The sequence below is a fragment of the Stegodyphus dumicola genome, chromosome 1, assembly GCF_044657685.1.
Source record: "Stegodyphus dumicola isolate Sdum_Otavi_A_Nest chromosome 1, ASM4465768v1".
NCBI classification, from domain to species: Eukaryota; Metazoa; Arthropoda; class Arachnida; order Araneae; family Eresidae; genus Stegodyphus; species Stegodyphus dumicola.
Genome location: NC_140768.1, coordinates 235,958,340 through 235,983,244, shown reverse-complemented (window position 1 = coordinate 235,983,244; position 24,905 = coordinate 235,958,340). Strand labels below are relative to the sequence as shown.

General features: G+C 35.3%; 1 protein-coding gene across 1 annotated transcript in view; it reads left to right on the top strand.

Annotated features, from left to right (window-relative positions):
- LOC118197520 (HEAT repeat-containing protein 3) overlaps positions 1-24,905 on the top strand; it is a 140,951-nt gene that overhangs the window by 37,315 nt on the left and 78,731 nt on the right. Inside the window, exon 3 of the mRNA XM_085826547.1 lies at positions 10,648-10,735. Coding sequence (XP_085682673.1) covers positions 10,648-10,735 — 88 coding nt within the window. The remainder of the gene's footprint in view (positions 1-10,647; positions 10,736-24,905) is intronic.

Below are 24,905 nucleotides of genomic sequence, written 5' to 3'. Positions count from 1 at the left end.
TTGTTGCCGATCAAGGGAAGGTAAGCTTCGCAACAACAAAGTAACGTATTGCGAATTAAATTATGCTTAATCCATTTTGGAATTATCATTTAAATTACTAAATTAGCTCATATATTGACTCAGCATAGTGTCCACAATAAATTAAGTCAGTTTCTACGTCTTCAGTGTCTTTTGCGGAGTGAGACCAAAAGTAAACTTTCAGTTTTGTACACGGAAAAGTCTGTCTTGTTGGCCGCTGGCCGAATTGCTTGTTTTTGCTTAGAAACTGTAATTTTAAATTAAAAAAAAAAAAAAAAAGTTTTAACTATATTTGGTGTTTTATGTTTTCCTATATCTTTTAATTTTTAATGTAGATATTTTGAGTTTTTATGTATTTTTGCCTTGTCGCGAAATGAGAACTGAATTAATTGAATAAGGAATATATCTCTAATGAAATTCAAGGAAATAAGTTTAAATGAAAGGTAGGAAAAAATTCGTATAATTTAATATTGCAAGGAAGTTATGTGGTGTACATATCAGATTTTTTTCTCAATGTGAAGAACGTAGATACATACAGATTCTACATTATATGATTTCTTAAAAAATAACAGACGGTATTTAGTGGAAACAATTTGAAAAGTGATACAGCCATTTATAGTGGAGAACGCGAAAACCCGTTTTGAGACTTATAACCCCATTCGGGTTAACGCTCTTTTGGGCTAATAAATAATAATTAAAGTATTTAAATTTTTAAATTTAAATTAAAATTGAATAAAATGTAAAGAAGAAAAATTAATAAATTAAGTGAAAAACAAAATACGGGGTCTTGTCTATCGTGTTTGGGACTCTGGCTGGAATTGAAATTTCACCTGAAAAACTTTAAAATAGCGCAGTCAATCTTCGGCTGAATTAAGTCCTGATTATACAGTGACTATACTATTTCGAGTGATGACAGAAACAAAAACTTTTTTTTTTTTTTTTTTTTTCAGCGCACGAATGAAAAAAAAAAGGTTAAGCGATTAGAGTGTCACTACTGAGAATAGAAATAATGCTAGAAACTGTATGAGAATATAGAAGGAGATTATAACGGAGAAAACTTCGAGAACGGCTGCGATTTCTTCCCGATATAATTCCACTTGTCAAGCAGAATGTGGCAGGTTAAGAATTCTCCCTTCCCCCGAGTCCGATTCGATAACAACATGAGAACATACATAGGTTTTGTACAAATGACGTTTTTCGAGCACGACCAGGTTGATCACTTTATTGCAACGAAGAATTTGCTAGCTGTAATAAATTTATTGTATTTCCTTTAAGATTAAATCTTTGAGATGTGGATAAGGTTCGTTTTAAACGTCTCAATTCCCGTTAAAGGGTTTATTCCTCAGGGGAAGACAGCCATACATCCAGGAGTTAGGATCTATTTTTAAGGCATATTTATTATTAAAATAAAAGTTTTGTTTATAGAAATTGTGGTTGACTTACATAAAAGACGTGCTGGAGCCTGGAAGCCTATTTAGAGCTTAGGTGCACTTCGGCTAGAATTAAGAGTTATCTCAAAAATTGAGAGGCCCACCAGCGGCCGAGCGGTAACGTCGCTGAACACTGGTAGTTCGGTCTGAGGTTCGAATCCCGCGAACGGGCTGGCTGCATGGGTGTTTTCGTGGTTTTCCTCATGTGTAACGTGTATACGAGCCAGTTCCCCTTAAAAAGTCCTCCACGAAGGCATCCCTCCCTTAAGGCAGATAACCCTCGAGTGCTTTACCGTAATTTAATAAACCAAACCAAAAATTGAGAAGTGCCGGAGCCAGGCTCCAGTAGGCTTCTGCGCAAGTTAAGCTCTCTTGGTGATTAAATATGTTTCCTTCCTTTCTATGTGCATACTGCTGTTATTTTCTTATAAATGGCCTTGCCACGTGACTTCACTAGTGGTATTTTGAAGTGCGTAAAATTTATATTATGATGCTTAACTTTGTTTTGTTGTATCTTAATGGTTACTATTTTTGCGCTAGTTCATCATTTGTGCAATACGCCTCAAAGAAAATGTAGAGTCTACTTAAAAAGTAAATTTTAAGAATAGATTAATGAATGTTTGATTTCCTCAGATCCAAGTTATTTAATTTTGAATTCATATTTGAAACCAGATTGTAAGCAAAAGTCTTTGAAATATCGGACTGTATTAACTTTGATCATGAACGTTGCATTTGCTTTAGTTCTTTCGTAGTTTAGATATTCTTACTGGTAAATTTCCTATTCCCTATCGAATTAAAAAAAAAAAAAAAAAAAATTTTTTCTCGTTATTTTCTCGATTATTGCTTTTTCGCAACAGAAAAATATAGATAAAAGGGCATCATTATGATCGTTAAGAAGGTAAAAAAAACTAACAAATTTTTAGCGTTTTTTTTTCCATGCAAGGAATCTTCTAGTTCGGTTTTCTCTGAATGTGCCCAACTTCTAAAATCATAAGCTGAATTACTCCAGTTAATCTATTGTGATTATTGAGAATTGGAATGTATTTGAGTGTATTTATTGCGTATTATATGAAAAGACTGCATGTCTTATTCGTTTCAATTCCCCTACGAGAAAAAGATATGGATATAGAAGAAACTTTTCCAGTGCCACCTGACCGAACATCTCAGAAGCCCCGCGGGCAGGCGCCAGGACAGTGAAAAAAAGTGCTCGCAGAAGCAAAGCAGGCCATCGAAGATGCAAAAGGCAAAAATCTTACTATTCTTTCGTTCCCACACCGACCATGCAGATCTGCCTCTCGATCCATTAGCAATGTATTTCCCTCGGTGACACAGTCTTCCAGCCTCGCAATACATCAAGACGTACTCCCGTTTCTCCACGGGATTTTATGCACCGCTGGTGCGGCAAATAATGCGTCAGAAGCCCCCTCTCGTTTCCTTTCCCCCGGCTTTTATTTTTTTATTTGGATTTTCAAATCCGTGCTCCCGCCTGATAGAGCTGCGAGCTGTCGCAAAACTTTGGGAATTCAAGATTTCGCCGGACTTCTAGAAAGTAATTTTTTATAAAACGCACGCACATGTATTTTTAGCGCTGGGCTTTCTCGCCGATGAAGCCAGCTTCCGAGCCAGTCCAGGGACACTACTACGCAATATTTCGTTCCCGCATGAAATATGGAGGTAATACGTATGTATGGTTTAGGGCACTTGTATGCAGTCTTTTGGATATTTATTTCTAATCCATCAGACTTGCTGCCAGTTTATCATAGTAACGCTTCGAAATAATTCAAGCACTGGCAGTGAAGAAACTGAAGTTTAAATGCTGTAGGATGAAGCCTACAGTTACTTTTGATTGGTGTTGTGAGACATTTCATTGCTTACATTTTATGTATATGCATTTAGTTTTTATTGCCCTCTCCTCTCACGAAAATTTAAGTTCGGTTTCGATTTTAATGCTGGAAAAATAGATGACAACTGTTTACGTGCAGAATCTGCTTCTTTGTGTTGGAATGTCGCTTCTTATGTCTTCAGTTAAACCCAACCAAGATCAGAAGAGAATTCAGACAGCTTTTATACAGTTTGAATGAACAATGCCTGATCAAATTCACATTCATAGCTGTCGCCGCATAATTTTTTTTAGTCCTCATATTTCTAGAATAGTTTAATGCAAGTATATTCACTTGTGTACAGACTCACAGCACTAACACAGAAGGAATTAAAAATGTACAAAATGGAATTTAAAAGCAAACAATATTTAAAATAAAAATAAAAACTAAAAAATGCATTAAAGGGTGCTTTAAAACATTAAAACACGCTAAAATATTCAGTTTAATCAGGAATAGTTCAAAATAATCACCCATTCCTTAAAGCAGCCCGTATAAAATATTTCTCCCGCCTTCTTGGTATGCCTTCCAGGTGTGGTGGTCTGCATGCTGGCCGCGTATTCCAGAGGTCCGTGGTTCGATTCTCGGCGAAGGCGTTGCTCATTTTTCATCATCTCTTCGGCTTTCAAAAATTCCTAATGTTTCTACAGTGGCGCCCGAACTAAAAGGGTGGTGGATAATGATTCTCCAAACTCAGGATTTGGCGGTTGGGTCCTCTAAAAACCCCAGTCGCCCTTTAAAAGGGGGAGTATATAAGGTATTTCTCCTGCCTTCGTGGTGTGGTGGTCTGCACTTTGGGCGCGTATTTCAGAGGCCCGTGGTTCGATTCCCGGCGAAGGCGTTGCTCATTTTTCATTACTCCTGCTTCTAAAATACCTAATGTCTCTACACCCGTATCTATAAAAAATCTTTCTTAGTAAAAGTTCAGCGTGCAGGTGTGTCCCTCCAATAATACAATAGATAAGCTTCTAGAAAATACCGTGTTGGGGGAAATTGTTATTCGAGACTAACAATCAGTATAAAATGAAGGGATGGGCTCTGAAAGCTTTTAAACACAAATAATTTTTTAAATGGTTTTCACTGTTGCTTCGTTTAAATTTAGGTTTTGCAAAGTAAGATGACTTTTCCCCTTTTAGCAAGCGATTCAAAAATTACGTTTTCATCTTCAAAGAAGTAAATTTTCTTTTGAAAATTGTTCTCGAATTTTCGGACATAGTTTCAAGCAGAAGTCTAATTTCGTAAGAATTACTCCTAAAAATGAAACGTTAATTACTAACACATATCCAAAAAATGTTTTTCAAAATCATTTGATTTTTGCAGTCTATCAACTAAATACTTAAAGCACAAGATGCAAACTGTGTAAATGATGAACACGACTCCATTTCAAATGAATTTCAGTATGAGAGTATTATTTTATTTTTGTGTCTATAAATGAATAAGTTGTTATTAAGCACAATGATGTGGTACGTAATCATATTTTGTAAGTTTCAAATAAAAGTAGTGTTATCGAAAAATGTACACTGCGCCAAAAAAAAAAAGGGGGGGAGTTCTATATCTCCCTTTCTACTGGCCGATTGACGAAATTTAACTTTCGTCTTTCATGTCTCAAAAGCGCGACTTAGGATATGTATTAGATTTATGTAAACCATTGTAATTATTGTTATACTATAGGTATTTTGACACAAAATTGGACTTTTTCTGAAATAACATACCAATTTGTTTCCATATTTCAATTCTACGATTCAAATAACGCCAAACTACCATGTTTTGTAAAAATCGCACGAGTAGTTTTTAAAAAATTAGCTCTCAAAATTTTAGTTCCTCCATGTTATTTGAGTTTGGTATATATTTCTTAATTTCTTTTTTATTAAGCTTATTTGATTTTCCTTTCACATTTCGCAATTCAGGTTCATTCCAAATAAAATGGTATGATTTATTTTTAAAATTTGTAATTTTAAATAATTTTTATAAATTTTTCAAAAACATTTTTGAAATATAATCTATAAAAATTTTACCATCATCTTAAAGTAGACGTATTTCTAAGCAAACCTACAAAAAAGTACAGTTTTTTATTCGTAGTTTTCGAAGATATACGTGAATTTATACAATGGCCCGTTTTGAAATTTGGTATATTTGTTGAAAGCAATTAAAAAAAAGAGAAACATCAAATGTGGCTTAGACACATTGCTAAAATTATTTGGAAGTAAGAACGATGTGACTTTTTTCCCATGCATGCACAATGTAAAAAGGTAGGAACGTCCTTTTTTTTCCGCTCCGGCAAAATGGAAGGGAAAGGAAACTTGGTTGCCACATATTAAGAAGTTCGCCAAGTGGTGCAAACTGAAAATTTTCGCCAAGATAAATTTTTGAATTTCTCCTTAAATTTCGCACCAAATTTTACAAAATTTAATATCTATGCATAATTTGAGTCGTAGAATCGAAATATTGGAAAAAAATTGCTATGTTATTTCAGAAAACGTCCGTTTTTGTGTCAGAATACCTATGTTAGAACAATGCTATATATAAATCTAATATATATCCTAAGTCGCGCTTTCGAGACGCAATTTGAATTTTGTCAATCGTCTCAGTAGAACGGGAGTTACAGAAGTGTCGTCTTTTTTTTGGGGGGGGGGGACAGTGTGCATATTTGATTAACGTATTAGAAAATGAAACCGTGTTGCCGTGTTATAACGAGTGTTTCCGCAATTTTCTTATCATATAAGAGTGAAACCGTGTTATAAGAGAGATACCTATATTTTGTATTCTTCGGCATCATCTGCCACACAGTTCTAACTGTGAAGAAATCCAAATCCCAGTGTCGTGCCATCAGTGGACTAGAGGGACTAACATTTCATGCACTGACACTCACACTTCAAAATTTGTTGTCTGGCTCCGGTTTTGCTTCACCATGCGAGACAGTCTCCGACGACCTTTTTCTTTGATAGCGCGTGGACGTCCAACACTATGTCGTCTACTGCTGGTTTCACCGTCATTCATCCACTTTTCATACGTACTGACAACTGTAGATCGCGAACAACCCACGAGCCGTGCAGTTTCGGAAATACTTGTTCCGAGCCTTCGAGCCATTACAATCTGCCCTCTATCAAAGTCGCTTAGATCCGCAGCCTTTCCCATCACACACAGAAGTAAGTGAAAGAATGATTCTTGCCAATGCCAATGATTTGCAATTTTCGGAGTGCCTATGGTTCAAAAAATGATTCTTCAGACTCTCCAGCAGCAGTTAAATACCATTTCCACCTGATCACGTGCCTTCCACATCATCCAGGCGCGTTCATCGCAAAATGTAGGGCTGGTCATAATGTTTTGGTTCTTGAGTGTATATTAATGCAATTAATTTAAAGTATGGAGAGGAAAGCGGTACGAAAAGTTAATTTTCAACAAAAATCTTATTTATTTATTATAGTATTGTCACTTTAATTTCACATGTTTATTAGATATTTATAAATTTATTACATCATATTGCACTCCTTAGTATTCTAATTACATCATTAATCTTTGTATTCAAGCTACAGTAAACCCTGTCATGATGACCACTTCTAAAAATGATCAGTATTTCTAAGAAATATAAACTCTAGTACTTAGGATTATAATTTTCCATTATACTTATCCCCTCCGGTACAAATATTGCACACCTCTGCCAAATCCATATAAATAACTTACTAAACAATCACATTGCGTCTTCAGATGAAGAGTTGCTACAGTATGTCCTCTTGAGAAACAAGGAAATTTATCGATTGAGTGTTCCGTATCGTCATTGACTTTCTCGCCTCTGCTTATTTTTATAATTTTAATTCATCACCCTTCTATCAGTTTCTTTATAATTGAAAGTGATATTAAAAGGCTCGCACAATTTTCATCTCTCTGCTAAGAATTTAGCCCACTAGTAATGAATGGGTAGATAGAAAAGATGTCATTCCTTTGCTGACCAGTCAGGCAAATCGCTTCCTTCAGCATGTTATTATTAAAGATACGTCAATCAAAATATTTTTTATTTTTCGTACACGCGCATTTATATTTTGTTGTTTTGTGACTAATCTCACTTGTATGACCTAATCAGAACAAGCCCACAAATTTTATCATCAAGAGGTAATAAGGAGTGTCTGTCGTTGGCAAAAGCCCTGGACACTTTTACAGGTGACAGTCCGACGCTGCTCAGTTTTGAAAGAGAGCATGCCGGAAAGCATAACGGGGGACGGATCCAAGGGTTTTCCTCCATCTTCCCCTAACATCAACCTCTCGAGAAGATTTTCGGTTCACCGTGTACTTTGAATGCCTCCATGCCGCGCAGACACTATACATTTGCAAATATCCATGCCTTCTCCGGGATTCGAATCCGGGCCTTACTGTACGGCAATCAGCCTACCGAAGGGCTCGAGTCAGCGTACCGAATTCCGGAATTACTACGCATTTTCCCGTTTGGCCGGCCACGCACTTACGTATGCATTTTATCTTATCTAAACGTGTTTAATAACCTTTCGAATAGATCCAGACAAAAGGCAACTGATAAAATCGCTCAGTACGCGTACGAAAAATTTCCACCAACTTGTGTAGCGGCTGGTATAGATGTTTACAAGACAGCTAGAGGATTGCGTGCCAGTGCTTTCTAGGATGGTTTAAATTTATAATACCAATAAAGAAAAGCACGAAAATATTCATGAATCTGCGAGACGAAGTTACCGGTTTTTAATAATTTTAACTGCTGTCAGCATTAGTCAGCCGAATTTTGAAGGAAAAATAAGATAGATTTATGTGGTTAAGAGGGAAATAAACTGAGTTTAATTTCGAAAGTTTCATTGAAAGTTTATTGTGTGTGTAACTATTTTTAGACTACTAACTGTACAAAGCAGATTTTCGAGTATTTATCGTCCTAAACTACGCATATCATTTTTATTCTTTTCGGAAAGTTTTCGTAGTTAATTAGCTTCGAAGCTTTCAACGTTATTAACCTCATCATAAACTTGGTTACCTGTAGCTAAAACTAAGCAATTTTCCGTTACTTGTAAACATTCTGCTGTGGGTAATTGTTTCTGAATATTTAAAGCGGAACATTTCTTCTTATTCTGCAAATGATATTTTTTAACTGTAATGCCAGCTTCTTCTTTCTTCCTATTCACCTAATGAAATATATTAAGGAAATATTTTATGACCAAAGGAATTCCATTGCTTTAAAATATGCAGGATATCTTCTAGATTTGTAATGTATATAGCATATTTAGAAATACTTACAAAAATCTGCGTAAGTAGAAATTAATGATCGGGCATTTTTCTTTCTTGCTTCGGCTAACAGTTTTGTTCTTTGGAATATTTTCTTTCTTAAGAACTCAGATATTTGAAATTGATTGCCATTAATAGAGAATTTTCTTCTATGGTCATTTATGAAATCTTTAAAGAATCTTTCTTCTTTCTTTTTTTCTCTTTCTTCTAAAAACACCTTTGTCATCATGATTGTTTTATTATTGCTTATGTAACATCTGATTTAATCTTTTTAACAGTTATAAAATCGCTTGGATTTTTCACACGTTCAACTTTCAGGTCATTTTCTTATCTATTAGTAAAATTCGTTGTTGTGTTTCTAAAGAACGCATTTCTGATTTTATTCTTGGGGAATTTATAGCATATTTTCTGTATGTGGCATGACATATAATGCGGCCAAACTGAAAGATCATTAAAAATTTGCTATCAAAGTGCACAAATCCTTTGTTCGACGAGGAGAAATATAAATGTTCGATAGTCATTATCCGCAGTTGACTTTAGTTCTGCAAAAATTATACAAAAAGCTTTTTCATTTGATGTGTTATTTTTCATTCAGTTTTTCCTTGAAGCCTTTCACATTCACAAAATTTATATTCCTGTATTATTGACATTAATTACAAGCTAGTTTTTCCCAAGCGCTTTCAAAATTCTAATACCTGCATTTTCACGTATTATTACAATTTCTCTTTATAGGGGCATTGCATTAGTTTTTGCTTTGATTCGCCCATTGCTTTTCTCTTTTAAAAAATAGGATTATATTTTATTACTTTCGAAATTGTTTTTTTCGAAAGTTTTCTTCAAAAGCTATGCTAATCTAAGGTTGCTTTTTTATTTATTAGCCCAAAGAGTGTTAGCCCAGAAGAGCTATTAATTTTGTTTTGGCATTTTTCATCGAAAACTTTAAAAGTCTGAATCACTTTTCAAATTGTTGCCACCAAATATTATCGCCCTTTATTATATTTAAAAACATTAAGTAATGAAGAATCTGCATAAATGTATGTATATTAATCGCATTGTGATGAAACAACAGTACCTATATCCACCAAATGTTGAATAACGTACGTCTACCCGAATATGGGCATCTGGAAGTCCGAATCTGGAATTTGTTATATTCATTTATTATCTAGTTCATTTTTTGTAAAGCATTCATGAGTTTTTGATTAAGAAATTCAACAATTTCCAAGCAAGCAATTGCAACACTGTACGGGGGGGGGAAACATTTTCATGTTCAGCGCGCGAAACTATGTATCAGAAATTCTAAAGATTATTTTGCAATATTGCTGTTAAATTGAATTTTATGTTTTAAATGTGAAGAACATGATAAATAAATATAGGTAACACACAAAATGTTATAAAAACGCCCATTTGTGCGTAATATAAAATCTGAAAGCTTTCAGATTTTTTTTTTTTTTTTTTTAATTTATATTTTTCAACGCAGTTTTAAGTTTTACATCCGCGTGTTTCTCTTTTATATAGACAGTAGAAACTTAGTTTTTAAAAATAATGGGGAAAAAAAAAATAAATGGTCATACGAAACATTTCCGCATTGATGAATTGACAGCAAACACTAATATAGCTGAGAGCATAAATATATACACATAAAAAATTTCAAAATTAAGGGAATTTCCGCTTTTGGTCGATTTTGTTCAAAACTGATGAAATTTGATATGATTTTCCTATTTATATGATTTATGTATTTATCATAGCGTTTAATTTTAAGTGACGTTTGATGCGATGTTCTTTTAGAAGGGAGGGGACGCTTAAAGGCTGTTATGATATAAATTTAGTGTAATAGCTTCATTGTTTGGTACTTTGGTTTACAAAAAATTTTACAAGAACTTTACTTTCATAAAGCGAGCGAAACTTGTATTTTACTTAAATACTTATTTTTTTTTTTTTTTTAACGATTAGTTATGCTAGTCCCGTAGTTGTTAACTTTAAGCAGATTTTACCATATCCAGTCTTAATATATATTTGAATGAACATTATTTTTAAGCGATACAATCCTAAGCAAATGAACCTAATCTGGACTTTTTTGCTCTTTCCAGGAATGTAGCTGCATGCGGAGATCATTCTGTTTGTCAGGCAATGGTAGATCAGGATATCTTGACAAGTTTAGTCACCCTTTTCCAACAGGTTTGTTATTAATATTTTAGACGCTTTAGCTCCGCACAAGCATCCTGTAGTGTTGTGTGTGTGTGTGTGTGAATATAGCAAAGCCTCGAGGGCTATCTGCCTAAGGGGAGGGATGCCTTCGTGGAGGACTTTCTAAGGGAAACTGGCTCGTATACACGTTACACATGGGGAAAACCACGAAAACGCCCATGCAACTAGCCCGTTCGCGGGATTCGAACCTCGGACCGAACTACCAGTGTTCAGCGACTTTACCGCTCGGCCGCTGGTGGGCCTCCTGTAGTGTTGTAAACTCTTGTTCAGAGTAGGTAATACTTCGTAAAGAATTATATTATTCAGCTGATGTTTCGTTTGGTAAAGAGTTGGAACTTAATATATATAGTGATGAAACATAAAGGACGATCTATATATTATTCTACATAGTTATGACATTAAGAGCTCAATGAGGTTGAAATATTGTAAGGCTATTGCATCATCGGTACGTACTTGTTAAAGCGACCCAGTGCACTCAATCGTCAAAATTCATAAACTATTCCAATCTGTTTATCCAGTGTTATTTTTAGTGTTTCATTTTGCACGTATCATTTCATGATTTGTAGAATTTCATATTTTCATTTCTTATAATTTATTTTGATTTCTATCGAATTATAGACGTAGTTTTTGCTTCGACTTCATTCAGATTGTCAGAATGTTTATCGATTCTTTAATAAATATCATTTTTGTTCTCAGATTTAATTCAAAATTTGAGGTGTATTATATTTATTAAGGTTATATGATTATGCCCTGGACTTCATAGAGCCTTATGTGACATTTTGAGATAATATTCTTGCAAAGCATCTGGTATTCACTTTAATTCGTTTGTTGGATTGTTGAAACGTCCTTGTCTCCAAAATGTTCCTTGGTTTTTGTTCAATTTATCAACTATATGTGGTTAATAAGAGATTTTTTCTGGAACCATGCTGAATACACGAAAAAAGCCCTAGGAGAACTTCTCTGTCCATTGGCTGATGGATAGACGTTTTGTATGCTTCTGCAGGCTGACTGTCTTTAATTCTCACGGTTTCACTCAGGGTTTGCATATTCAACATGAACTGGACGAAATACGTATGAGGGGAAAAAAAAAAAAAAAAAAAAAAAAAAAGAAGGCACTGATACTTTTTAGATAAATGGGCAGTTTCAGGTTTTTGTTAACTTTTTACGAAAAGCGTGCGTAAGTATAACGCATTATTCGAAGGGAATGTTTATTATTATGAACACTATAGTGATTAATGAGTGAATGGTTATAGAATTGCATATATTGACATACATATTTAATTTCATGTCTTTGAAAGAGAAATTAAAAAATTATTTTAATAAATTCATCTTTTATATGCAATAGAACTCACATTTTTACAAATCACAAAATGAAGGGGGGAGGATTAAAACGTGAATGCTTGCGTGTCTGCTTAGATCGAAACTATCAAGAATTTTTTCTTCATGGGATCTTTATGAAATTTTACTGAACTGTAGTTATAAAATAAGCGAAAAGATATGATATTTTTTAATCTCTAGTAAATAAAAAGAAGTGAAAATTACATTTTTAAATACCATTCCCGTTTACTAACTCTTGATTTTATGAACTTTTTTAAGAATCCTTAAGAAAAATCAAGAGTCTGTTGTCTACGATTTGAAAAACAAAAGAGTGGTAAAACGTCTTCATAAATCTTCAAAATTACATATAAATTCAGGAGAAATTTAGATGTAATTATGGAGCTTATAATTACACACTTGTTATTATATCGTTTGTGAACACTATTTCTTGGCAATACAAAACGGAACGTAAGTGTTCTAAAGCAGTAAGTTGCGAGAGGCAATAAGAACAAAGACAACGTGAACTCTCAACATTGTAGCACGAACGGGATAAAAGATAGGGGAAAAAATTATTCCTTTTAAGGCAAGGCAGCCGCAGTTAAAATTTGTTGCAGAGAACAGCGGCGGGCTTGCCTCCCCACGGGAGGGCGCCTCTTTAATACCTTCAAAGAAAGGCAAGGAAACGCCGTCAATCAATGGGTTTGCGTCTGTGCGGGGGCCGGGGCGATAGCAGCGCCGCGCATAAATCTTTAAGGGCCGCTTTTCCAGGGGGCTTCTTTTCATTTGCATGGTAGCTTCACCCCCCCAACTCTTCGGTAATCCGGTGTGCCCCGGCAATTCTCTTCGGGTCCCGAAGCTCATTTCGCGCGCTAGCCTCTCTACACATACCCCTTTTCTTTTGCTCTCCTTTTTCTCTCGCCACCCCACCCCAACACCAATTGGAGAAGGAGCACACATGCGCACGACTTTAATTCGTGCGCGAGCTAATGCCTCCAGTACCTCAAGGGACGGACCAGCTCATTAAACTTGGGTCTCGGCGGCCATAGTTTTCTCGTTATTCTTCATTGTCACACACACACATACGCACGAGGTGGTTGGAAAACCGACGACTCCGCTGGCAGAGGCTGAGAGATGGAACGAAAGGGCTTTTCCTTCTCCGGCATGCAAAGGAACGAAAGATGAAAGGGAGAAGGAGAAAAAAATAGGGAAATGAGGGGCAAAATCCCTCCGAGAAGCCGATGGAAAGGATCCTCAAGGGAGGAGGCGGCCGCGCAGTCATCATCGAAATAACCGAACGCGCCGCAATATGCAGAAGAAGGTGGATGGAGGATATGAAGAGGAATAAAGAAAAATGACGTCCTGTCTCCGCTTCCCTCTCCACGTTCCTCGTGAACCCTAAGGACACCGCAGGCAAATCATAACTGGGTCTGACGTGCAGCAGCAGCAGCCCTGTGCCAGTAGGAAGAAGCCCATGTAAAATTCAAGTCGCCCCTTTTCGGTTTCATCTTCTTCGTTTACCCCCTTTTTCCCTTTTCTTATCGCCTGCGGCAGGCGCTCTTTCCTTCACCCCCTTTCGTTCCCTGGAGAGGCGGTCGAGAGCAAGACAGGGGCGCTCACGGGACAGCCGCCACATTTGCATGAATTGAGAAACTGAAGGGGGGAGGAGAAGTTGCTTGAGTGTGTGTGTATGAATGTGTCTGACTTTTTCGAAAAATGGCCGGGAGGTTCTTTTCCCATCTTCTGGGTCGGTCCCTTCGGACGCGCGCACTGGCCCCGCCGAATAAGCAAATGAAGTTTTCTTCCTTCGGATAATGCGATCTTCTTGACGAAGATACAGAAAATAGGAGCGGGGGTTAGGCTTTGAAAATTCTTAACCTAAAGGGTATTGCTGAAGTTCTCGAGTTGGTAACTTTTGTGTGTATTTTTATTTTAGCTGCAAAATAAATTTGACTAGAAACGCAGGAGGCGTTACCGTTGATAGCTGTTTGAATAATCATGAAATAAACGAATTTAGTGTTTAATGTTGAAAAAGTAAAATATTAATAAAGCCATTTTATTTTAATGTAATATTTAAATGGTATATGCTATAAAGTTCGATTGCACGTCGTTGATCTTGTTAATAGATAACTGCTGTATAAGGGCAACTAGATTATGTATCTATCAATAAAGGTAATGTGTAATTGAAATTGAAAGTTGAAGTAAGTGAAAAGAGATTAAAAGTTGAAATGAATGATTTTTTTTTATCATTTATAGCTGCTCACGAGTATTCATAACGATATATACATCGATTTTTATCTTGGTTCATTTTTTACCATTTTGGAAAGTTAAGAGGAAGATTGCACAACTTTGTTACTTATTTTGGCATTACTAATTCATAATTTTTCTTTTTCCCTAACTTAAATAACATAATGTACACTCAGAAGCGTGGTTGATTGTAAGATAATGGTTGATTGTATGTCATGTTACTCCCTTCCGATTACACGGCATATGATAGGCAATTTCTGTTTATGGTTGGCTGTTTTTTAATCTATTTTTTTACCGATTTTTCACTTTTTTGCATTTTTAAATTCAACAGATTTCTTTTACTTGCAGATGGTTATTTTACTGTCGATCTGTACGTACATACGTGTTATGTTCAAATTTAACGTAAGAATTGCGTGATATAAGACTTGAAATTTTACATGAAGGTAGTAAAGGATTATATTAGCACACAGGCGAAAGTAACATTGTAACCGTTTTGCCTTCAATATGCGATGTGCATTTGTGCAATGCTTGGCCCGTTCATGCAGCTATTTGAATCCTTCACAAAAAATCTCTTTTCTTCGTTTTTTGTCATCTTTTTCTCAGGTTACATTTTTCTTTTTCTCTGGGTGCAATTAATGCATTTAAAGTGAAATTTCACTCTAAGGAAGTGAAAATAGTGTGCAGATGGCAAATCTGATGAATAAGGAGTAGGGAATTGAGAATTACATTTTTCTTTGGCTCGAAACAGCCTGATGAGAATGGAATTGTCTAATGACGCAATGTCATGTAGCAAAAACCCATTTTATTCTATTGATTTTTACCCATCTAAACGTGATGGATTCTTTTTAGAAATGCGTGCAATTGCATCTTTATCAAATATGGAATTCACCATGTGTCCCACAAGAATAAATAAATGCCTATGAATTTACAGTCAAGTAAAATCACCGTTATGATCTTGAATGCAGATTTCTGAAACTGAAATTTCAATGGTCGTAGGAACCTTCTCCAAGCCAAAGCAGGTGATTGTCGTTTTGCCTCAGAATCATAAGCAAAATGCGAAATTTCATCTGCAGTCATAATCTGCTTGAGAAAATTGGGATTAATTTCTGTTTTACAACAGAATCCTTCAATGAGCTTTTGAATCCATAACAGCAGATGTTCACTGGTTCAAAGCAAACAATTAACTGCTTGAAAATTTTTGATTGTAAGCATATGATATTTTAAGAAAAGTAATTTGAGATTTTATAGGCGCTCTATTCGAAGATTGCATCTAGATGGCCGTCGTAAAATAGTTTAACGCAGAGGTTCCAAGCTTTTGTCCGTAAGAGCACATTCTAGAATATCGGTTGGACGGCGGGCCCCATTTACTTTCTCAAAATGAATTTATAGTTAGATAAAATTAATAATACATGCACGTATAAAAGGATTGGTCACATTTTGCTTTGTGGTGTCTGTGTTGGACGCAATTTCTATTTCATTAAAATTGAAAAAACTTTCACATAGAATTTTTTTCACATAGAATATTGAAAAACTAAAACATTTTTATTGTGATCGCACAGCGGCGAGCGAACGTTTAAACGATCGGCGGGCATAGGGCTGCCGTGTCTAACGTGTTTTGATTGTTTTGTTTGTCTAACGTGTCTAACGTGTTTTGATGTGGTTTGCAACTGAGAAAGTTGTAGATGTGTGCGAATGTAGAGGCATTTAAGCGCACTTTAGAAAGCCGATTTTTATAGATTTGAATTGATTTCAATGTTCCTCCTCCTGACGAAGTGACACTGAAGATGACCGAATTCCTCTTCTTTTATATTCTTTAAAGTTCATTAATTTTTTAAATTGGATTTTTACTTGTAGAACTGAATTAGTTGAATGAGAGATATTTCTAATGAAATTCGAGGAAATAAGTTTAAACGAAATGCAGGAAAAGATGTGTATAATTTAATATGCCGTGCAGGGAAGTCACGTGGTTGTACATATCACGTTTTTTTTTTATATTTGCAACTGAGAAAAGTTGTAAATGCGTATGAATGTAGACGCATTTAGCGCACTTCAGAAAGCTGATTTATAATATTTATATATTGTTTTGTGAGAGGAAGTGATTTTAAAGGATGCTAAATAAATTCTCTTGAAAAAATTATTTAGTGCCCGAAGTGTGTTCGAGTAAAATATGTATTAGGTATAAACACAAACACCGGAATGCCATTAATTTGTTAAAACATGTTATCAAATAATACTTTTTACAAAACAGTTTTTATGGGAAAACTGTTATGTTTAATAATTTGAATTTAGTGTCTTAACTTATAAGAATTTTTAAAGAAAGGGAAATAAATCTGCTTGAGATTTTTAAAGTATTCATTGACCTTGTTCGTTAAAATGTGTGTGAAAAATAATAAATATAAAAAGTCAACACACCAATAAGTTTGTTAAAACAAACTTATTGGTGTGTTGACTTTTGGATAATTATCATATATTTTTCCACTCAGCATCTTTTACGCTGTCTGATTTAATAATTAGAATTTAATTTTTGATCTATAAAAATGGTATATCTTATACTGCTAATCTGAAACCTTTTTTTAAATTTTATCTGGTCAGTTTTAGCGTGCAATTTTAATTGATCATTTTCAAAATAATAACCTCAACGTAAAAAAATTCTAAAAATTTGTGATTTTCGAAATAAAGTTTTACTTTTAAAAAAAATTGTTTAATTTGTCATGAATTTACTTGAACGATTAAGTATTAATAAAAGCATCCCTAACAGTAGCCAGATACTTTTCCAGTAAAGTATTTATCGGGAACGCCCGAATCGTTTGATCATTCTATCATCGATCGAAGTTGCCGAGAGTGCATCGCAGGGGGAACCGAATTGTACCCGTGAGAAAGGAAAAGCTCCTTCCCAATTATGATGTAAAACCCGGGGGACAGATCAGAGGGTTTCCCACTCCTCTTACCCTACCATCAACTTCTTAAAAGGACTTTCGTCATGGCAATATTTAAAGTGCTTCTATGTCGCAAAGATACTGCACACAAACATCCACATCATTTCCGGGATTCAAGCTAGGGTTCAAGTTATGATAGCCGGCTTCTCTGCCACCATACCGGTAGGGCAGCAAAGTAAAAGTATTGCAACGCTTCAGTATAGGTTCTTCTGGCTCTTCTGGTTTAACCGGGGAATTCCCGGTTTTTCATCACATGTTCGGTAGGTCACTCCTGCTTTTTAATTTTTAGCCTTTTCTAAGGAAAATATTTCCGAGTACCTCTAGTGATTTTCAGCATAATTTTTCGTATTAAAGTTCATGTGATCTTGATTGTTTTAATTTACTGTCGACATTTTGTAAAGAAAGAGCATTTTATAAAGATAATTTATTTTCAGCATGCTTACAAATACTTAAACTAAAATAAATAAAGGCTTTTCTTTGCCTGCTTAGGATTTTCTCAGTGTAAAAGTGTAATAAGTAAGTTACAAAAAAAAAAAAAAAAAAAAAAAAATGAAATGTTTCAGATTTTAAATTACGTCCAAAGGGGCGTTTTTTAACATTTTGTGTGTTACCTTTCTTTATTAAATATCATGTTCCTCGCACTTAAACCATAAAATCCAGTGCAACAGCAATATCGCAAAATAGTTTTAAAACGAGCATATCTTTAGAATTTCCGATACAGAGACTCACGCGCTGGAGATAAAAATGTTTTTTCTGCACAACGTTGCCATTGCTCACTTTGAAATCCTTGAGTTTGTTAATCAAAAATTCGTCAAAGTTTTAAAAAATAGGAAATCGATCATAAAACAAATTTCAAATTTCAAATTTGGTCTTCCACATGCTCATATTCGTTGGAGGATTACGTTATTCAAAATTCGATGACTCTATGTACCGTTGTTTTATCACAATACGAGAAATATACATACATTTATGCAGATTTTTCATTATTTAATTTCTTCAAATATAATGCAGGACTCTAACATTTTCTGGCAACAGTTTGAAAAGTGAACCGACATTTATGAGTCCGCCGCAAAATGCCAAAACGAAACTAATAGTCCTTCGGGATTCAAATCCCTTTGGACTAAAAAAAAGCCAAAGAACATAAAACTAATTCCGTTTGGATTAAGTCTTTTCACTAAAGTATTTTATAATTTCACTTACGTTTTCATTTTTTTGGATAGAGTTCTCTTTGTTTCAATGTAAAATTTGATATGAATGTACTTGGTTTTTTTTCCTTGCTTTGGGAAGGGGCCAGACTTTTCTGGTGAACAGTTATAATTAAAGTACATTGGAATGGTACATCAGCTAATTCTGAATACAGAGAAGCAAAGATTTTTTATGGAAGAGAGGTTTTAATTTATTTCAATGTTCCTCCTCCTGACGTGAATTCTTTTATATTCTTTATAGTTCATTAATTTTTTTATTTAGGTTTTACTTGTTTTATTTTTTTATTTTTTTATTTTAGTTTAGGTTTTACTTTTTTATTTTAGTTTTAACTTATATTAAATTCTTTTATACGTTTATTGGATCTTTAAAAAATTTATTACTTATGAATTTAAATTTTTGGTTTTTGTGTAAAACTGGTTCTAGATTTCTTCCTTTACGTCTTTGCTGATAATTAAATGTTGATATATTTTACACCAAAACCTCATTATAAATAGTTCACTAACCTAAATGATGTATTATAAAGTGAATTTTATCCAGTTCGGAGTTCTTTTGAGTTCGTGTCTTCGCGCATTGCGAAAACCTCGAATAACTCGAAGTTTTTGCGCGAGATCCTCCCGGTTTTTCATATTCCAAGATTGACAACTGTGCATGAAGACTTTTAGCAAATGGCAATTACTCATTTTATTACTGTATATATCTTATTTTTATTCTATTCCTTTTTATTACCGTATGCTGAGAAAATTATCCATATTGATTATGCTGATGCTGCAAGTTTTTAAAAATAACTCTAAGGCTAAACTTGGGAGCACATTATCCTCGATATGATTTGTTATTTTAGCTTTATCAGGATTTTACAATTATTTTTCTAGTGCCCAAAATTTGCTGTAGAGTGTACTTTAATTCTAGGATATACTAGGGAAATCAAAATACAACTTATATACGGAAGCACTGCTTAACTATTGTCTGATCTCGTGTGCTGTGACCATCAGTGCAAAAACGTATCGTGATCTGGTACATTTTATTTATGAAATAAAATGATTGGATATCATCTGAACAAGAAGATTTTTCCTGAGTTCCTCCCCCCTAATTACATTCAAGAAATTGGACATCAGACTGCATTCAGGATACATGTATAACTTGGAGAATAGAAGCGAAAGCTGTAAAAAAATCCTTTGTCTCCTTTTTTGTTAGATTATTCTGCAAACAACTGATAGTTTTTGTATTGCTTGTGCAACATGCCGTGGAACTGAATTAAACAACGTTTTAATAGAATTTTGCTGGATAGCCGTTCATGCTGCATTCACCTGCATCCAAAGCTTATAAAGATAAGACTTCCTTAGTTGTCACCGCCCGTTTTACCATATTCCCGCAGCTTCATTGGGTGTGGTAAATCAGATGATGTGGGTGACCAAGTAAGAAATGAGTCATTGTTAACTTTCAAGAAGATATGCATTTATGTAGTCTGAGAAGTGGTATTGCCCTGCTGGAAATATCGAGGAAACGTAGTAAGTACAGAACTTCTTTTAATCGTAATTGTTGATGTATCGAGCACTCGGTTGTGGGTTGTTTGAACTTTATTGAGAAGTGATCTGCTGTTAAATCCAGTAGCACCCTAAGCAAGACAGCTTTTTATTGGTATGGTACGCCGGATACGAATACAATCCGATCGGCGCTTGCCATCCCTTCGCGGCAGCGCACCACCTAAGCAAAGTCACAGTTCCCCAGAGAAGACGAGGGCATGCCAGACAATGTGCTACATATTGGCCATATGTTCCTGAGGTTCAAAAGTAATTTGAAAAGATGCATCCAATCCAAAGCCAATAAACAGCAGCCTGCTGTTATAAATGACGTAGGTGAATGTTAACATTCGCCATTGCGTCTCCAATACTGTTGATGAACGCAGAACGTTCAGCCAAAACGTCCTAACGATTTGAGAACCTCTTTGGTTGTTGTAACAACGTTCACAATATTTCTTCCATGCCCATCACTCTTCTTCGAATCAGTCTATACATGCTCATTCAATCACAAACATCATGGAAAGAAGCATATCTTTCGTGCCAATAATGCTTCCTTTGGCAAAGTAACTGATGTGATCGTGCGATAGTCTGATATGTACTCAGACTAGTATGTTTACAGGGACGAAAATTCCTCTCCAACCTTAATGCGATTACAATTCTAATATATGTATTTTTTAGCTGTCTTGCTGTGGACCAGTGAAGGTGAAGTGGTGATTATTTGTTCTGTATTGTCTGTTTCTCATGTCCTGAAAACGTTTTAGTTACTATCTCTCTGGCTCCCCCCCCCGTTTTTTTTTTAAGCATTAGATATTTTTCTTCACATGCTGTATATCAGTCACCTGATGTTTCACGAATGGACTGTTGGGATATTGGAATGAGAACTCTCCCTAAGTGAGACTTAATATATTGAACAGGCTAGTAAAACAGCGAAAGAGGGGTTGTGCAAAATGCTACTTTTAATTGTAAGAAATGCCATCTTAATTTGGGAATCAAAATGTAATTCGATTGTCTAGAGAAATGGCCTTTAGATGAAATTCTTAAGAAATAATTATTTTTGTTAAAACTATAACCTAGAAAATTCTTTCTTAACCTATGTAAATCGTCTCTGTACAGGAATACGTAAGAATAGGAATAAACTTCTACATTCTCGTTGTATATAAAGTATATTATGAAGTTCTGGCTAGCCAGTTGATTCTTGATATTATTTGTGAAGAATTTATATTTCATTGGCATTTTATAGGGTCAAATTTAGATTTACTGATCTTGCATTTTCCAGGAATTTAATTAAATTTTCACAATATGAAATAAAATAATCGCTGAATTCATTAAAATTTTTAAAAACTTGAATTGTATGTTTTGTACGCAGTGAAATACAATATTATGACTTATGAAGACTGTTGAAATCATCTGTAATTTCTGTGTTGTTATTGCTAACTTCATGTCCAGACTATGGTCGGCTTTGTCTTGTTTCATATTACTTTAGGTTATATTACATAGGTTGCAGTAGGTTATATTACAGACATATTACTTTAATTTATTAATTATATTACAGACATATTACTTTAGGTTACTTAGGTTGAAATCCCGAGGGATGAGCCATCTATCCCATTTCTTTCACAAATTTCTCGAGAAGATTTTTTAAATTGACGAATTTTAAGTACCTTCATTCCTCAATAACGATAAAATCCTAGACTTCCACGCCTTCTTTGGAATATGAACACCTGAGCTGTTCGGTGTGATAGTGGGACTCTGATCAAAATTTCGAAACGAGTTACTCCTTCCAGCAGATATCTGCAAAGTAAAGTTGAAACTCATTACTATTCAATTTGGGGTGAAACACTTATTGGCGCAAGTTGGCAGCTCTTGTTTGATGTTTAGTTCTCATTTTTTTGGAGATCATTTCTTGCTGGAAAGCCAACAAAATACATTCATTTGAATATTCATAATTTTAGTTGAAAGTAAGAGTTAATCCTTTGAATAGCATAGGATCTTAAGAGGATTATAATTTAAACGAAAATTCCGACGTATTTTTATATTTCTGGCGTGCAAGAAGAAGAGCATGACATACAACTACAAAAATCGGATGCGAAGAAAAGGCGCACCATCGATTCACGAGAAATAAAGTAGTTGTAAGTGAGATTCGATGTCGGAAAGCCGAGCTGTGTCTTAGATTCTCCAGGGGATGGACTTTAAAGCGCCTACCTCCCTTCTCAGGGAACCGCAGATATGTGTCCGTCTGTCTTCTAGGGTTATTCCCTCATCGATAACCCTCCTCCGCATACCAAAGTACATACATTTTTATTTCTCTTCCTTTTCGAATCCATTAAATTGCGAAGAAAAGCAAGATGAAGATCCCTTGATGGGATTGTGTAGGGCAACCAGATTTGGCCATCAATCGCTTTATCAGTGTTCTGAAATTTAAAGATAATGGATGACAATTGTAATAAAGTGAGTGTCTCGGAGAGTTCTTTAGGCCATACAATATAATGTGAAATAAACTTACGGCAACGCAGCCAAATAACTACTGAATTTTTTTTATTAGTTTGTTTTAGTTAGTGCGATGCCTGCTTTTCGAAGAGGTGTCATATTACCTCAAAATAAATATGGGTTTTCGATAAAGCTTAATGCCAATGTGAGGTTGTAATGTCAAATAAGCATTTTCTGAACCGCAAGCCCTATTATTAAGCCGTAAATATTTGAGGATACTTCTTGAAAAAGTTCTATTTCTAATTAATAGTTCTGTATATAAACAAGAGTCCATCATTTCCTTCTTCTAATAGGTGATTTTGATTTCACTAACTTGCAGTGCAAGGATTCCATTAATGAACTGAAATCGCTAACACTGGCTGTTCTTACAAGATTCGGTTTTTCAGTGAATGAATTGGATGCAGGAATACAAATTAATATCACCTAGAAAATCTTCCTTGTAGGCATCTCTTCTGTAAGGCAGAAAATCATCGTGTGCTTTGCCAGTCTTTTAACTAACCAGTCACTGAAGCCTAACGCAATTGCTTTCTAAAACAAAAGCTGGAACACGTCATCCAAGAATGCATGAGTTTTGTTTGGTAATTACTTTAAAACATCTACTGTTTTTAAAAGTGGCCGAGTATAAATGGTATTATAATAGTCACACATATATATAAGGTGGTTAAAAACTTTTTTTTCAAAACCTAGATTCTAGAACCTAAACTAGCACTTTTCGTCGTAGAATGCATGGGCGTAACTCAAGCGTGAAGCGCTAGGTATTGTCATATCTAATAATAACAGAGGTGGAATGGAGAAGTTGAACAAATTACAAAACCAATTTTATTGAACAAATTACAAAACCAATTTTATTGAACAAATTACAGAAGCTGCTCAGAAAAAACGATCGCCATCATGACTGCCTTCATGATGGCGATCTTCAGACCTTACATCTTCAGATTAGCATATTTTAACAAAACACCTGACATTGAGCAGTGGCAATGGCAATAGAAATCCTGGCTACAAGATTCTCATTGCAATTGGCCGGGTTATCGTAGATGAGGCTTTTCAAAAGGCCCTAATAAGATGAGCTACAAACAATCGGGCCGATTGATAGAATCATCCCCACGAGTGGGAGCTTATTAAAGCCACATTTGTGTTTTAATGTTCGGTGGAATAGGATTCAGTAATTCTGGCAAGGCTTCCAACAGCATGCAAACCCCCTTTCAGGCATGGATGTAAGAAAGCAGGGACATTGTCATAAGTCGCTGATGTCCTGTCAAACCACCAGACGACGGCTAATATCCAGCCATTAAGAAGAGGCCTATTGCAATTTTTGCCGATTCTGAATTTAAAAAAAAAAAAAAAAAAAAAAGATTTTAGATTGAATTGAAATTAGGTGACAAGAAACCATCCTAACTTCTCTATGAAATGCGCAACTTGGCGACGGAGCAGGTGGCGGATGAATTTTTGAAAATCTTGTGGATGTAACGACTACCGCTTAATATGCGGAACATTTTGTCTGTAAGCAGGGATGATTTGCCTAAACAAGATATGGGAATTAAATCTCATTCCACCCCAGGTAGTTTCCATTGCTTCCCCAGCATCTGATAACAATATCGCCCAAGAGTTAGAGAAACAGATATCAAACTTAGTTTATAGTATAGCAGAAATGATTAGACGTAGAGATTTCTGTCCACAAAGACGAAGATATGATCTAATTCAAGAAATCGTTCCAAAAATAACAGTGACACAAATAACTGTTATTTTGACCAGTGCTTTACCGAGAAAGCTTTACAAGTGCACACCGCCGTTTAAATATCAAGTTTCGAAACAGAAAAACTGAATCCCCGGCCGCACTACTTGACATGCGGTCTCTGTGCTCTCTCTGCGCAAAGAACGTCTATGTAAAGAAGGAAAGGCTCCATAGACGTAATGTAAACCAGTTTGTCTTCTACGCCGCTAGAAAGAAGAGGGAAAATTCGCCAAGGGATTTGGCGACGGAACCTGTTGGCGAGAATTTTCCCTCTGTGATGTACTGGACCTGGCCGAGATTTTCCTCTTTCGTCACGTGTACAGAAAATTGAGGAACACGGATTAAGATGAATAAGGTGAAGTTTCACTTTCACTGGCTGTTGAACTTGCATTATCCATATCGCAGTTTGATGTCTGATTTTATATCCGTCAATATGGAGGGAAAAAAATGGAGTCACTCAGCTTTAAACTCTTGATAAACGTGACCGTCGAACCTGTTCGAACTTCGACATAAGCTTCGAGCTTTGGCGCTTTTTGGCGAAAGATATGTTACGCATGCGCAGCTGTTTCCCTTTTCTTTCGAAGGAAGCCACTCCTGCTGTTGCGAAGCTTTCCTTCTTAATACATATTCTTTGCTTTGCTCTTCTATTGTCTTTAGGGCTGCCGTATTTATCGGCAGTAACGCGGGCACAAGGCACACTC